The sequence below is a fragment of the Opisthorchis viverrini genome (genome assembly GCF_000715545.1).
Source record: "Opisthorchis viverrini unplaced genomic scaffold opera_v5_4, whole genome shotgun sequence".
Taxonomy (NCBI): Eukaryota; Metazoa; Platyhelminthes; class Trematoda; order Opisthorchiida; family Opisthorchiidae; genus Opisthorchis; species Opisthorchis viverrini.
In genome coordinates this window covers 4,319,728-4,336,591 of record NW_008751660.1, presented here as the reverse complement: position 1 = coordinate 4,336,591, position 16,864 = coordinate 4,319,728, and the positions used below count along the sequence as shown (strand labels likewise).

At 46.2% G+C, this 16,864-nt stretch overlaps 1 protein-coding gene across 1 annotated transcript in view; it reads right to left on the bottom strand.

The window, feature by feature from the left end:
- T265_00468 (hypothetical protein) overlaps positions 1 to 15,657 on the bottom strand; it is a gene marked incomplete at both ends in the record, with an annotated part of 59,134 nt that extends 43,477 nt beyond the window's left edge. The window contains 4 exons of the mRNA XM_009164241.1: positions 621 to 944; positions 4,489 to 4,833; positions 5,306 to 5,684; positions 14,909 to 15,657. Coding sequence (XP_009162505.1) covers positions 621 to 944; positions 4,489 to 4,833; positions 5,306 to 5,684; positions 14,909 to 15,527 — 1,667 coding nt within the window. The remainder of the gene's footprint in view (positions 1 to 620; positions 945 to 4,488; positions 4,834 to 5,305; positions 5,685 to 14,908) is intronic.
- Positions 15,658 to 16,864: the final 1,207 nt, after the last annotated feature.

Sequence of the window (16,864 nt, the reverse complement as noted above, 5' to 3'; positions counted from 1 at the left end):
CACACTCGCCGAACTTTTTCTTCGGGCCGGAACTTTCAAAACATGCCACGTACACCGCTTTCACAATCGATTGGCTTTCGGCCTCCGGAGCCAGGTCATCAGACTCAGGAACTTTATTAAATTTATGGCACGCAGTTCATCGCAGATCTGTTGTTTGCGGGGTCCAAAAATACACCAAATTCCCAAAATAGAAAGCTTATGAGCCTCAAGAGGTAAGTTACAAACAATGGAAACTTCCGCCAAACATTGATCCTACGACTGAAAGAGCCAATCGCGGCGCAAACGGCTTCTGAGGTTTCGAACGCCGTCTCGCGTCGACAATGAACCACTAATCGCGCTCTGAAGTATGTGCCACCCAAAAGCAGACCCCCGCCAAAGCTGAATTGAAAGCTTAAAACTTGAGAACGGAACCAAAGAACAAGAGCGAACATTTTGTTAAAAAAAGAGTACCATTGAGGATTACTTGCTCTATAAGACACCTCAATCAACCACACGGTAAATAAGAACTATTCTGGCCAAGTGACATCTCAAAATTCAACAATATACAGCCTAGGAAAGTGTTAAAGAGGCAGAAGCTGACTATGGAATGAATTATTTCATAATCAAATGAAATGACTCACCTTCTGGCCTTCCCAAAATTGCGCTCTCCATTCAATAATTCTTTGTATCGTGCAAGATCACCCAAAAATAACATCAGCTTTTGTGCACTCAGGTAGACGAGTCGACGGGTTCGCGATCGCGTTTCTGGGGGTGGACGACCATCAGCAAGCAGAGGAGCAAGTCGAACCCGATGAATTGTTTGAATACGATCCAGCAGGTTCGATAAGCGCGTCTCTCCGCTGGCTATCACATCCGACAGGCAGATATGTTGTAGCAAAGACGTAATCTGCTCCCGTTCTTCAACACTTTGTTCATCTTCTACCTTTCGGTCAGTCCTCACGAGACTGGAATGTAAACAGGTGACCAGAACTAATTGGGATGTGCCAACACACTCGAGAAGAAATGCAAATTGTCAGTGAAGTTCCTGTTTTGGACTAACCTATAACCACTGCGGATTAGAACGATGTTCTAATGCTCGTCGCAATGAATATTTAGTCCACACAGCCTATTCCAGGGGGAAACAGCCTGAAGGAACTCGTGCATGCATCCCATGCTCCTGCAATGTCGTCCCTATCACCTTTAACGATTCCGCAGGCAAGCCGTCCAGTCCGCTACTGTCCCTCATTGGATTTGGGTGATGAACCTCAGCAGTTCTGCTGCTACAGCGCAGTCAGCCATGTTGGTTCTCTCTGCATATCCGCGCGGATGGGTCATATAGCTCAAATCATCATCCGCTGGTGCACAGTGTTGGAAACAGATGTTCCCAAACTGTCAGAATTTCGTCACGCCTCCCCTCAGCTGGAGACACTGGATATTTTGTCCATAACTTTCCTTGACTCTTCGTTACATAAGCGACCCACGAACGACTGGAGTTTTTTACTTCGTTTGACCCATCATTCGTTTCATTTTTCTGCAGGTTTAATACGCTTCGTTACAGCGCTTCTAAATTGCATTCGGACTTGCGGTTCTCAGATCTTGCTTTGGCGCACGCTAAATTCTCTTCTAAAATGTGGGCGGATATCGGTGAATAACTGTTGCCAAACCAATCCAGCATTCGTTCTCCCTTTAGCCCAATTGTACCCGAAGCAGCTGCTGTGTTGGTATTCAGGCTCACTGACTTTTGGATGTGTTTGGGACTTCGTCAGCCGCAAGCCTCTGCGTAGGGGATTCGCAAAGCTTGGATGAGTTCCCTTCTGGTCCACCACGTGACAGTTTTCCGAGTACGATGCGCACTTTAGCACCCACCAAGGAGTGACCTGCATTGTGTTCAGGTCTATCGCCAACTTCTGTGATCAATGACATTACAGCAAGCTTTTTTGCCCCACAACGACATAGTTGATTGGATGTCTCGTGTCGATTTATTGGATGGATCTACGTAGCAAGTAGTATCTGCCTCACACTGAAATACGTGTCTGCTGCTAAAAGTTCGAATGTCGAAGACATAGTTAAGAGCCTTCCAACGTTGTCGTTCGTTGATTCGATACTAAATGGGTTCAGTACCTGATTAGATTCGTCCCGTAAGTAAAGCCAATCTACGCTGGAAAGCCGAGAGCGCTGTACAGCTGTTTCATCCTTATTCGAAATAATCAGTAGTGCGCATTTCACGAAGTTCCAGGAAGTCTTGATTCCGCGACCACCCGATTGGTAGCTTGAATACTTAATTGCTCGGTCAAGAGCCTGTCTCCTCTAGCACATTTCCCAGTCCTTACCGATCCAAGCACTGAAATCGCCCAACGGGAGAGTAGTTTGAAGGTGCGAAAATGACCAGATCTAACGCTGTCGTAGAATTCGTCTTCTGCCTTATTCAAGTGACAAAGTGGGGGCGTAGAAGTGAACAGGTGTAACAAGCCTTGTCCTCGACAGCCGAAATCAGATTGCTATCATTCTCAATTTGGCGCAGTTCGCTTGTTCTGCTACCATCTTATTCAAGTAATTTGCAACTGTTCACGACGGCAGTTGCATCCCAACAGAAGGTATAACTATAACCATCCTCCCGTATCCTTCGTTGATGAGCCAGTTGGGCCTTGGTGAGTGCAACGAGGTCTACCCTGTAGCGCGTGTCTTTCTGTAGCAAGAACATTTTGCCTTCAAGGTTTGTCTCCCTCCTGAATAAGGAGGGAGACGATTTAGATTCCGAATCCTAAAAGAACTTCTTCGCCCTCCTTAGAGTGCGCGTCAGGCGCTGGGAGCTGAGATTTCTTGAATGCTGAGCTTGAAAATGAGGTTATTTCGGGTTTCTTATCCCAAGCCTCTGACTTCAAAGTTTGCCCCACAATGCATCGGGAGGTAGACCCAAACCAAGGACACAAGGATTGAGACATCGAAGTCTGGCTCAATGTCATTGCGCACAGGCGTCTCCTGGGCAGCACTGGAGTCTTGACTTCAAAAGTAATTTGACGGTATTAGATAATTCCCCAGCGGTCACCGAAATTTTTGAATTTGAATTTTGAAGAACCACCAAAATTTGTTGGCGGATACGGTGTTCCTAAACCTCACCAAATTGGAAAATAGTTGTGCACTGCAATTGGTCACGTGCCTGTTGATTCGCTTCACATGAAAACCCACAATATGAATTTCGCACCCTGGTCTTCGTTTTAAGTGAAATCGCTCCCCGGAAGGACTTCGGGTGGTACCTGTTGAGAGTTGCAGGTAACCTCTCAAAACGTATTAATTTGAAGCCATGCCTCATGAGAGCGGGAAGAAGTGTGTCGGAGAGAAGACACAGATGATCCTACTGTTCCTGAGACAGTAGTGGAGGTCTCCTTGCTCCTTCGCTAAGGCATCAACGCCTACAGATTCGTTTCCACTATTCGCACCGAACACATGCGAGCAGCGTAGGGTACGGTAGGCCTTACAGTCACAAAAGTGAGACACGCTCTAACCAACGTAATACGTGTACTGAAATGGTGGTCCACAGGGCAGACCCAACGGGCAAAGTACCTTCTAATGTATTTTCTCATCATTTGCGCGAACAATAACTCAGCAAAAACAGCTGTCGGATAATGACAACCGCCAGACCTATTCAGCACGAGTCGACCAAGTTTCGATACCAGAGTGGTGCCTGGGTTTCATTTCGCTTTCAAACGGACAGACTTTTGACTAAACTGCGAACCCGGCAAATAGCAGCAAAACGGCTAATTACTAGCTGGTAAATGGCTTAAGGAATCGACAAGAAATCAGTTTCCGAACTAGAGTCCAAATCTACCAACCCTTCGTCTGCTTTTTGCGAAGCATAAGTTTCGGAGAGGGGGGCTACATATCCTAAGGCTAAAACCTTTTGAGTAGTGGTGAGTTTGGGGCATAGTTCGAGTGTCTAGGCAGGCTGATTAAAATGAAGAGGTCCAAGGACGGTTTTATTACACTTCCGAGTTATTGTCTGTGATGGCTGCACACATAACAGATTTGTGCAAACTAAACTCTTAACGGTGCTGTACGGACGATAGTCTGAACAAAACATAGCTGGATGAAGGCTGACACCATCATGGGCTTCTAGTGCGCTTACAGTGCGCGCCAATGAAAACAATGGCGGATAGATGTATGAACCCCGCTTTCGACTGCCAATCACTGGATGTGGTGATCCGTGAAGGAAGTGGGACTGACTTACCCTAAGCAGGAGGCAGTTGTCTCAAAGTAAATCTCATACCACGTTATTGCACAAAATCGGGTTTTCACTAATTAGTGATGAAAATTAACTTAAGAAGATTCTCCAAAAGTATAGTACAGCCATACTGACTACGCAGAGCCGGGCACAGAAGACGACACAGGAGTAACTAGGCAGTATGAACGATACTGTCTCCCATTAGATGTATAATTGGTGAACTGGACTCAAAGTCGCATAAAAACATCCGCTAATCGTTAGTTGAGAGTTGAGGTGCAAACAAAACTCACTTTGTGCTCTCTGGATGGCTTATCCACGATCGCATTAACTCCAAAGCGGTGTAAAATACTGACTTCCACATCCCTTGTTCCACGTGAGCCGTATTGCAAAAATCCAGATCGAATAGAATGACGCTCTCAAACAGAGCAAACAAACGCTCACGTAAGCGCTCCACAGTTGACCACCAACGAAGAATTAGCAGTTGCGACTCGGTCCATTGCTTACCAGGTTGCGGATGCGGTGGCGGTGGTTCAACGCACGGCAGGGCACGAGCACAGATGCCTGGTGGAATCAGCAAAGCTGTAAGGGCGGCGTCCAACTGGACAATCTGTTGTATGACTGCGGAGATTTTCTCGCTGTAGTATGGGTTGTCAACAAAGACAGTAAGACGTCAATATGTTCTGGCAATCAGACCACAACTATGAAGTCCAGCCATGCAAAGATAAATGCAATTTCGGATGAAACAATGACCAATGCTAAGGATAACAATAATAATTTTTCAGATACTGCGTCCTTTCGGAGCACAGATGCCGTGCGACCCGAAGAAAGCACAAGGGCTAACATACTGTCGGGATGCCAAAGTCTAGACACAAACAATCGAAAAGAATTGGGTTCGAGCCAAAGAACTTCCTGTCATTAGTTTCCCACCTTAACCGTTGAGTTATCGCGACCTCACAAGTTGACAATAAGTGTCACTCAGTTAAGTAATCGTCTCAAGTGCGGACAAAAACCTGCTAGTCTCTGCTTTAGTCTCTGATTCCCTAAGACTGAGTACGTTGATAAAAAACACTAATTGGTCTGTTGCTAAAGACAGGTGAACTTGCGTACTTTGGAGCTTGAACAGGCATTGCAAAGTTGATGGAAGTTGCGCTGCGTTGTGATTCTTGTTTGGAATTAACTGTTCCAACATTAGACAAAGAATTCGCGTCATCGAAAGGGTGTTGTCGTTCCTGGTCCATCTGACTTAGAGCTTGCATATAATACTGATAAGCGGCCTTTGCTGTATCCGTCCATGTATGCGGTAGTGCAGAAACAGAAGCTGATGTTGCTCTTAACGACTGTGGAAATCCAACACCATCATGACCAATACCCTTTGTATCTCCGTGCTGCTCAGCCGCCAACGTGGAACCAAGGGTTTCGGACTCTGAATACCGTTGAACTTTTGAAAAACTGGGTCTCACGATGACAACCGGTTTGGTCGTGCTTCCTATGAACGGGGAAAGTGAAACAACACTGAAAATCCTCCTTTCTCAAGTACAAAAGTATATTATCTAGATGTTAAAGGGCTGAAGTTTACTAGTGAATTCACTACTATGAAATAGTCATGGTTACGGAGTCGTGGGTCAACCTCGGTTAAAAATCTGACTAGAATATATCTTGGACAGCATGACATCAACCTTGATAAACCACCTGTTTTCTAGCGAGTGATCAGTAAAACCTCGACCGACTGTATCCGAACGGATACGGAAGATTGCATATAGGGACCATATAGTACGTTTCCTGTACACGGATCATGAACTTTCAGATGTATCCGGTTATCTTAAACAGCTTACGAGCGCCCGATAGAGTATTCTAGCTCCATATATTCAGCGAACTGTCAGCTCGTTACTGAGATACATTGGTGTAAGAGGACCATCGGACGCGGTTATTTGTTCCAAGCAACTGGCAGTGGATAAATGGAGATGGATGACAAGTGTGAAGATTCAAATGTACCAACTCTCAGAAGCTTAATGTGGTCCGGCGTATTCCTTGGCTTTTCGGAAGGCTATTTAGTCGCTTAATGAAAAAAATAGTGGAGTAGACCAATACGGTTATCCCGTATTAAAACTCTTGCGGAAAATAGTGGCCTTATTCTGGGTGCGGTTTTCCTTAGGATCTGGATATTCATGTTGTCTTGTTATGTGCGTCTTAGTCTGTCATTGTCCAACCCTTCCTGACCGCAACGAGCTTATAAATCAACGTACACTACGCACTCCTAAAAGCAGCACACCCAACGATGACGAAGAGAAATGCAAATACAGGCGTTTTTTATTATTGTAGAAAACCCACCAGACAACAAAATCATCGGCCTTCTCGACCTGATATCATTCAACATTGTATTATCACAGGTTCGCACTGATTTGGAAAGCTGAAAACTTGCTTGCTTTCAACCAGAGGTCTTTCAGCTTGCTACCGCTTGAAACTCGCATGTTGCTGGCTTTTAGCTGAGTTAAGACACACCACATTGATCTGCTTTTCTCTTTTGCATCAGTGATCTAAGCCTTAGTTTCCAGTGGGGGCGAGATAGCTCCAGGGGTTGGAGCGCGAATTTACTGACCGGAAGGTTTGTGGTTAGAACGCGACCTCTGCTTCCCCTGTCTAGGCTTGGACAACCTGGCAGTATCCCAGCCCTCCTGCTTCCTTCGGGTAGCATGGTAGCTAGGCACCGGAAGGGTGTTACAGCTGAGCGACTAGTTTCTGGTGGGGCAAAAATATCAGACTCTGTTACTAATTGTCGAATGATCGAAGCCCCGTATTGTGAACGTCACACCCGATTATCCGGAATGCAATCGTGTGCTTGAGGGTGATCGGGTAAACTTTACACCAATGGGTTGCTGGAAGTGACTGATCCTCCAATTCATTCCTCATTTTTTAAACATTTTATTGTTAGCAAGCCCCATTAGGTCACAGGAACGTGTCTTCCACCATACCAAAGCCAACCCTCAAAGGTTGATCTCGTTTTCTTGGTACTATATCTTGCCGGCAACAGTAAGATCGACTGAGTTGAATCGGATGGTGGGTGAAATCCATGGGACCGTGGAAAGCCCACTTGTTTCCAGCAGGGCGTGGATGGTACACGGGAACGAAGGCGTCACACCGAGCAGAATAAGCCGTCTAAATGACCAAAGATGGTTTTCGTCTGAAAAAAACAGCAACACGGTAGGACGTGGACGATAGCATTAGCCGATTCGACAACAGACTATCGACTATGCTCAGCCAACTAGCTGTCGTGACCTCCTGCGCCAAGTTGGCTGACATCCCACTCCACCCCTAATTCAATTTACTACTTAGAATTGCGAGTACGTTCATCAAGGCCACCTGTTGATAAAAGCGACCTGTAAATACAGTTCTATATGTCACTTCCAAGATTGTCAGTAAGACCTACTGACAGAATAGGCAGTCACAATCCGACCGCGCGAAATTCGCAATGCGTTCTCATGCACGGTGAGTACAACCCTCACATACACCGTGTCCGCCCCATAAACCAACCCGGCGAACTATCGGACGTCAAGTGAAAGTTAGAGTGCGCATCAATTCTGAGGCTTAGTGGTCCCGGAAGGTCAAGGAAACGTAGCAGACGAAGGATATTGGCAATTCCCTAGGATCCGTTCGACCAGTTCCAAAAACGGCCTGTGAGCTAAATCACCAAGCACCAAACTGGGGTGATCAGTTACAATGAGGGACGCCTCTACTGCTTGACAGAGTACCTTGAACATCAGTTCACGTAGTCACCTGATGCTATTCAGTCGGATTCATGGACTGCAGTGAAACCCTGGAAAGTGACCAGAAACCTGTCATTGCCTTGGAGGTTTGTGACTTTACCTTCCCTCGAACACCTGGTCCTGGTTCGGGCCCTGGACCATTTGTATCCGTTTTGGAAAAGGAGATTGTCCCGGGCAATTGGGGCAAATCGGTGATGGCTTTGAAAAAGAAGACCGTGAGGCGTGCAGTAATCACAGACAGATCAGATTGATCACAGTCGTAAAGAGACTCTCAGCCTCACTTGTCCTTCGTTGCCTTATGATGGCTCGTGAAGCGTTGCCTCGAGAGCAGAGAGCAGAATATCGGCCGGGTAGGGGTCGGGTTGACGAAATCTTTACACTCAATCAAGTGGTAGATCGAAGCTATCTATAAAAAGAGACCCACAGACTTGGTATCCTCGAACCCCCAAAGCGTAGACGACTCGACTTCCCAGCTTGCTCAGTAAGGGTAACCCAGGATTTTGTGAATAAATGTTCCTTGGATTCTCAGACTTCCCGGCGTAAGAGTATACCGAGAGCTTTCCAAAGCTTTCCTACGAAGTGATGCACGACAAATAAGAATGCCATTTATTCCAATTAAATTTCGTCATCGGCTAGGTAACGAAAACGAAACCCTGACATTCAAATGCTGGTGACGAAACACTGCCAACTCGCAATCGTTCACGTCTTCAAAAAGGATAACATGACAATTAATTTGAAACGAACTGATCAAATAGGTCCAGTTCATTGGCATGTGTTTTGCACCCTTAAAAAAGAAAGGTTATGCTCCTGTGCAAGTAGTCACTGGGTAAATCACTTACGATCCAACGGGACACTCGATGTTGTAGGGTGTTTTATTTATCCTGGAAGTTGCATAAGCTCCGAGTGTGGTGTGACACATACATATATACACACCGTCCAGTCGTAACACCTTTTCGATGTTTAACTGCTGTACCACGCTAAGGAAGCAGGAGATCTGAGACATTATCAGCTTGCCCAAGCCTAGACAGAAGTAGTCGAGGTGTCGGGGTTGGGTTCGGACCAAGGACCTCCCTATCAGTAAGGCTGTGCCTGAATCACTGGAGCTGTCTCAGTGATAGATGATGCCCAAACAGGAATCCCTACGAATCGGATAGTTTTTTTAATTTGAGACAGGTATGGCGGCGGAGTGGTATATCTCTGAATCTCAAGGGACGGGTATCGGGCTAAAACACCGACTTTTCTGCCGTACTGTTGTGAGGTGTGGTCTCTGCAAGCAACAGGACTAAGAAGTCGTTGAAAACCGTTGCCTTAAAACCATACCTCGTGTAGGCTGGTATCAACGAATCCCCAAAGAGACAATTAGAAAACGAGTGTTCCACTGAGTAACAGGTATTCCGATCAGAAATCGTGTCCAGCACTTCAAAAATCCGGTTTTGTCAAGCATTACGCCGTTTGCCGAAAGGTGCTGATTTCCGTGCCCAGTTAAGAGTGGCACAAGTAGAGAAGTAATCAACGCTTGACCTCGTAGCGGGATATGAAAGGGATTGCGAAAGGTCTGGATACTGTCGATGCAACTCGCCTCTAAGTATGGCGTCTGCGTGACCTGTCTTTTGCATGACTGGATACGCTCCAAGATATGGCTGCTAATCGATGACTTAGACGTTATGTTGTCAGATTCTATCCAGTTCCTGGACGTGCATGCACATCTGAGTAACCATGGTAGTCCTGCCCTAGGTCCTTTTCTCATCCACTGTTGTTATTTTCTCCCGAATAATGCTTCAAATGAATTGTAGTTGCACTGCAACGAGGCGTCAGTGCTGAGCTAAGACTCAGTACTTTGTGATACCGATGATGATGATGATGATGACGGACTCCGCGAATGCCACACATAAACTCTGGTAAAGCTCAATGGGCCGCGGACCAGTACAAATCGGTACGACACAGTCCAGACTCCCTGAGAATGTCATTTCACCATGAGAAGTGGACCGATAATTTGCGGACCCCTCAGATCTCAGAGAAGGCGGTTTCATCGCTGGAAGTCGATGGGAAAAATCATGCACCATCAAAACTGGTTCCTATTAGTAGACAAATTCTGGCGGTGAAAGAAGAGCTGCGCTGAAATTTCTGCTTAGTTAAAGTAGTGAGTGATGCCAATGTTCAGATAATACCAAACTCCATGACCAATGTCTTCAATGTTAAGATATTCTATATAGTCAAACTACGACTACAGTGGAAACAAAAGACAGGGTGCATGTCACCAAGTGGCACCTTTAGGAACTGGATAGACCCTGATTGCAACCCATTTACAACCAATGCACAGGCAAAATGGATTTAACACCACTCCGAATCATCCGTAGAATCGCTCCTCTGATCAAGTTTGCAGGTAAACTGCAGAACAGGAAAGCATAAGTCAATCTGAATATCGGGCCTACCTCACAAAGGTAAGGGAAGTCAAAATTTCGTCCAGCTATAACACCCTTTCGGTGCCTAGCTGACATGCCACCTGAAGGAAACACGAGGCCTGCGATACTGTCAGGTTGCCCAAGTCTAGACAGGAGAAGTTGAGAGGCAGAGGTCGGTTTCGAACCACGGCCCTTCCGGTCAGTAAATTCGCTCTCTAACTACTAAATTACCTCGCCCCCGTGGGTAAAGACCGACATGTGGAATCTCGCTAATTCGAAAGTCAAGTTTTGACAGCAACAATCGGTACCACGTAGGATAAGCAATCACGGTGCTATTAATCCATTCACAAGCAACCCCGGTCAATGTCTTAATGCATCTGATTCAGTCAACTAATCTTTTGTTTTCTTTCTACGCGCCATCATGATCCCTAGTACCATTTAAATGACGCCAAGATTATCAGCTACCTAAGGAGCTGGCATAGCTGCATAGTGTGGAAAGCGGAATCAACCACTAAATAGCAATGAATGTTCTAACTTATCCAGTAAACTATTGAAGATAAGCTAGAAAGTCTTGTTAATATAAGTTCTCTCCCAAGGTAAAATGAAAGCAACCACCTAAGAGCAAACATGGACAATATAGGCACGAAAAGAAGTCGTTAGGAGTCGATATCATGATAAACGTCTCAGTCACTGCTCATTAGTCGGAGATCACTATGAGCATTGCCCCAGGGTATGGAACCCTGTCTTAAGAGAAATCGATATTGAATGAAAGAGTCCAGCCTGGTATGTGCACTGCATTGTGCCGATATCTGAAAAGGAAGTTGATGGAAGTATGCAGGCTTTTTATAGATTCCAGTACCAGCGCCGGTCATTACACAGCAAAGGAGATCTTACGGATCAGAATGAATTAGTGAAACAACCTCAATAAAACGCTAGAGGTCGTTTCTTTTCTCCCTGAGTCATCAGACTCTGGAATAAGCAGTTAGGGATCATATCGAATGGTAGGGGTTGATATTTACCGCACAAATAATGGGGAACAGCTTCCCCGATCATGTGCTGAACAACATTTGTTGCTAGAAACCACAGCAGATACAGCTAGACACCACTACACAGCAAAAAAAACCGACACCATTGGATTTAGACGGCCACAAACTACAAACCAGCTGTGCACTCATTCGGACGTGGCAATCAGTTACCGGTGAACTATGAAGCTAGACTGCCATTCACTTTGGAGTAAAATACTGGAATTTCAAATTTTTGCAGTCGTTCGCTGTAGTATAAGGATTGGATGTACATAGCTTGCAGCATTCCGTACTACACTATAGTGTAGCAGATACCCACTTTCCTGCTTTTATTCGAGTGCTTTTCGCATGCGCTTTAGCGATCCCTATTACTCTGCCGGTTAATTTAAGTCACAAGGACTAATGAACCCAATGTGTGGCATCAACAGCCAGCCACTTGGTATCGTCCAGATATCCAAAACCGTAAAATTGATATTTGTGGGAAGCAAATCACAGAAAATAGTGCAAAATCCAAGGACGGAAGGCACCCGGAGTGCACTGCATTTCCGGTGCTTCCCAACTTTTTTCTTCGTTATGTCAATTTCGTATGTTTTGTGATACAATCATAACACTGTCACATATCTTAGGGCTTTTCGTCTTCCTTTTCTTAACACCGCACATTTCGCTTCATTAGGTCTTTCTGACTTCACCTGAAACAACCAAAAGAGATATCAATGGCTGTAACACCAGCAAAAAAACACTAGCGTCTCAATGCGTGCAAACAAGTCGATTCGTTTGTAAATAGAAACAAGAATAGTTGGACAACGGCGGGGCCTAGCGCTAGCCTACTATAAACACCCCATGTGCTAACAACTCCAACACTCAGTTTGACATCACCATCATGATCGATAGCACGACATCAGTGTTCAACACCGATGCTTCACTGCCGTACAACCGTGATTTATTTGAAAGCCTTATTGTAAACAAAAGAATAAAGGTAGATGGGGGAGGGACTTAGTGCTAGCTTAACACAATCATTCCGAGGTGCCTACACCTCCAGACATTCACTCAGGCAATCTGGATAGAATCTGACAAGAACTCCACTGACATCGGTTGGCAGCCATATCTTGTAGTGTCTCCAACCAGGCAGTGAGGATCACGCGGTCCCCATCCTGGAAGGCGAGTAGTACCGACAGCACCCAAGCGTTTCGTGATCTCCTTCATACTCCTCTGCCAAGTCAAGGGTTGGCCACCTCTCTGTTTACGCCACTCCGAATTGGGCATGGAAAACAGTACTCTCTTCGGCAAACGATGGTTCGGCATACGTAACACATGTCCCAACCAACGCGGCTTCTGCTGCATGACACATTCTTCAATGGAAGTACCCGTTACACAACCGAAAACACGCTTTCTAACTGCCTCGTTACGGATTCGCCGACACCAACTCACGCGAGCTATGGTTCTGAGACGACGATTGTCGAACACCTGAAGACGTCTCAGTTCCGCTGCTTGAACAGCCCAAGTCTCACAGCCATACAAAACACCTTGTACTGTAGCTTGATACACACGTCCCTTGAGATTCAGGGATAAACCATTCTGACGGCATAGGTGTCTCAAGTTAGTCCAAACATTCCCACCACTCAAGATTTGGCACGGGAAACAGATTGCATTGCGGAATCGATTCATCATGCGAAGTACCTGTTGTTTCACCGAAAGCCCGTTTCCTGATTACCCCATTGTGAGTTTGTTGGTTCCAACCGATTCCAGCTGCAGTAATGAGACGACGGTCAAAAACCTGGACATGCAGTGACTATATTTATTAGCTGTACAACGCATGCCCCGTGAAGCCTATGGTTTGCCTTTTCGGTGCCGCAGGTGAGGCGAACTGGCAAATGCAAATCCGGTCTATAAGATTCGCGCCTTGAACGCTGTACCTGAGTTAGTAGCTCACTTCGATGTTCAAACTTCAGAAAACCAAGAACCCCACAACATCCATGGCGACACCGCGATGTCAACCTCTAGTCGAAGGAACGAGTTTGTGACGTACAAGTGCAGTTTGCACCAATCTGCAGTTCAGTTAATTTTATCAGCTATAAACCACGTGCCAAAGGTGCTTTGATCCTAAAAGCCATAGTTTGTGTTATCCAAAAAATGGGCGGTCAACCGATCGATTTATCAGCTATAAATCGTGTACCATAGACGTATTGGTTCCAAGAAGAGCGAGGGAGAAATAACCAGGCATTAAATTTGACGGCACATTCAGTCAGTCGTTGATGAATCTTCTTCATTGTTCGAATAGGCGGGAAACGGAGCAACTACGCATTTAAGGCAACTGCTCCGATGCAGGGGCGCCATTCCTTCCACGATTCTGCCAATTACATTAACGATCGATGAGTTGAGTCTCAGGCCCTCAGCCAGTTGTTAACCCGACTAAATTATCTAGTAAGTAGTTTCATATTTCGTTACCAAGCTATAGACAGTCTGTCTCTCGATCATTTGAACATGGCACAGAGATGGGCAAAACGAGCTCTTTCATCATCGTCAACATCATCACTCACAGCAACACCAGATGAGAGCACCGGTTTTCCTACAACCGTCAGCTAGTTTGAGTCTTATCATCGAAATAGAAGAGAGGGGGGCCTAGGACTAGCCTATAATAAACTTCCGAGGTGCCTACACGTCAAACTCTCTGCCTCATAACCTTAATAGAAACCGACGGAATGAACACTGATATCGAATAACTGCCATATCGTCTAATGTCTCCAGCCTAGTACAAGGAAGGTCAAGTGGATTCAATCCTGGAAAGTAAACAGCATCAAAAGCAAGCCCTTCACAACATCCTCCATTTCCTACTTCCTGCCTTATCTAAGTTTGTTCATCCCTAGTTTTCCACTAATTCGAATTGGGTATGTAAGACAGCGCTCGTTTCGGCATGTGTAGCAGCCACCGCCAGCTCAGCTTGCAGTGCTGAGGGAAGTACCCTTTGCTTCACCAAAAGCCTGTCTCTGCCCTCTTTATACACCTATTTCACAACAACCACCTTCGATTTTTTGCTACGTGACGAACAGGCCAAATACCTGGATAGGCCTGCAAACTTGATGTCGTTACTCCCGCGAACGTCATGTCTGAACAGTTGGTTAAACGATGGTTGTTCATTAGAGCTTTAAACATCTGCGAGGGGCTATAATTAAAGGGCATCGCAATAATTGACCGTTTTTTTGTGAGAAGAGAGCATTGGGTGCAATTTCCCCCTCACACTGTCCACCGTAAACGGTATGTCACCATGACTCCTATGCAGTCCTAACTAGAGTGCCTTTCAGTGTAACCATCCCATGTATCAACACGTACGATGTCATGAAGGCACTCAAATGAACGAAGCTAGCTCGAGGGAAGCCCGGAACTTTAGCCAATTGGTTCACGTATCGGACACGTATCGGGCTGCCCCAGAGGAAATGCCGCCATTGTTTCGAAACCCAACCGGCTCTAAATTCACGGAGCGAAGGGAGTGGGAGTAAGACATTGTAGGGAGAATACAAAAATACGTACCTTGATTCCCGCGCTTGGGTTGTCTGGAGATCCCGGTTTTAGGTTCATCCGAGCTCTGGTAAATATCGATGTCTTTTGGTAGATGGATTAAGCCACCGTGCTTCGCGGTGTCCGTTTTGGCGCTTGTTGGCTCAGAGTATTTTGGTCCTGAAGTCCGACAGGCGTCTTCTTCGGAGCAAGAAGCTTTTGCATCCAGTGGGTTTGCAGTTTTTATGTCATCAACTAAAGTGGGAGCTCCTCCAATTACTCTGGCTGCTTGGAAACGATTCCGGTGAGGTTTTGTCTCTGAATGTCTACTCCCACCTGAAGGGTTCCAGGTTAAATTCCGGTGATACCGCTCGTCTTTTCTTCGGCTAGCCTGATACCTTTTGTCTTCGTGAGCCGTTGAGTGTTCCATAATTGTCCCGGGTGCATAGCGCGTGTCCCTTGGGGAGTCACCAAGGGATTGGCCACTGTAGTTCGTTTCATCCACCGCTTTTATACTATTCGTGGTACGCAATTCATCCGAACTTTTGTGCTGACATTCTGCTCTCCTGTTGCTTACATCAGCATACTGTCCATACTTTGGATGCCTGTAAAACTTTCTGTCAGGCTTCCGCGATTTCGCTATCTCAGACATTTCCAAGACCGGTAGTCTGTCGAAATGGGATGAGTGGAGGAAAATATAACGATCCTGCAGTGGCTGCTGCCTTAGCTCCTAAAAGACCGGTGGTTTCGACGCGAAAGCCACCGAGTGCCTGGACGGGGTAACTGACGGACAGCGGGCAGCAGGATCAAGGCCAACTTACCATTGGTGAATGCTCTGGCTAACTACCTCTCTCTGGTTGGTCAGAATTTCTTCGCGGGCTCCGTCCGCAGGTCCATGGATTTCACAGCTTTACAACATACTTGATGTAGCACACAGCGCCTGCCATTTTGTTGGGTTCATAAGCAAGTATTGGCACAAATTTTCTTGACGCGCTTCGGACCCCAGGCTTTCTTTCTGTTTGCCATCAAAGAAAACTGTCTTGAACTCTCCACCGGTGTTTCCATAGAGTACATACCACACTCGTTGATTGAACTGCGTCCTGACAATCAATCGTAGCTTGGGTGCACGGTTTCGAGCGGCCGAAAAGTAGGGAAGCCGTGAAGAGTTCGGAGACGGTCACTTACCATGGGTTTCAAGCGCTCCAAAATTAATGCAGAAAAAATAAGTTTTCCTCTGAGTTCCCCCATTTGAAGACGTCCCCGTGCTTTCTGCGCATCACAAATTCTCCGGATTGTAGCCGAGGATAGGCGTAACTAGAGCCTTCGTCCGGCTTCTAGGAGATCGATTTGCTTTGTTCTAGAGGGGAAAGGAAACAGCGTACAGAAGTGAGGGCCCCGTTGGCATAACTAGATCTAGTGCACTATAACTGACAGTCTGTAGCTTTAAATGTAGCAATGTATGTTTCACATTACGCGGTAGAAGTTTCGTCGTGACGCTCCGTTCCGCCCGTTTACCGAAGAAATTTGCTTTCCTGACGGTTCGCCTTTCCGCCTGGCGGCAGCCGTTGGGCAAGTTCAACGGAACCCAGTCTAACCGTTGGGTCTGTGGGTTTCAACCCTGTGCCGAGCCGTTCACTGAAGGCGGTGTGGGTTTGTCGGTACCAGTGAAGCAAACAATTCAGGTTCACGGTCAGTTTTCGAACCCAAGTCTTCTACGTAATATTCGGAATCGTCAGACCTGCATGTGACTAAAAATTCGGGAACCTCGACACAGATGTGATAGCCCACATTGTGTGTGATTTTTCTGTTGCGCTTGTGGAGAAGGTGAGCGTGAAATACCGATTTTGTGAGAGCTTCCCGGAAATCTGGTTTTATCTGTACCTTTGGTCGCTGTTGGAATCAAGCTGTTTCACGATTTTCTACTTGCTTCTCGGATGTTAGAAACAATTTGTCAGCCCAGAGGACTGGAAGAAAACGGCGTTTACGTTT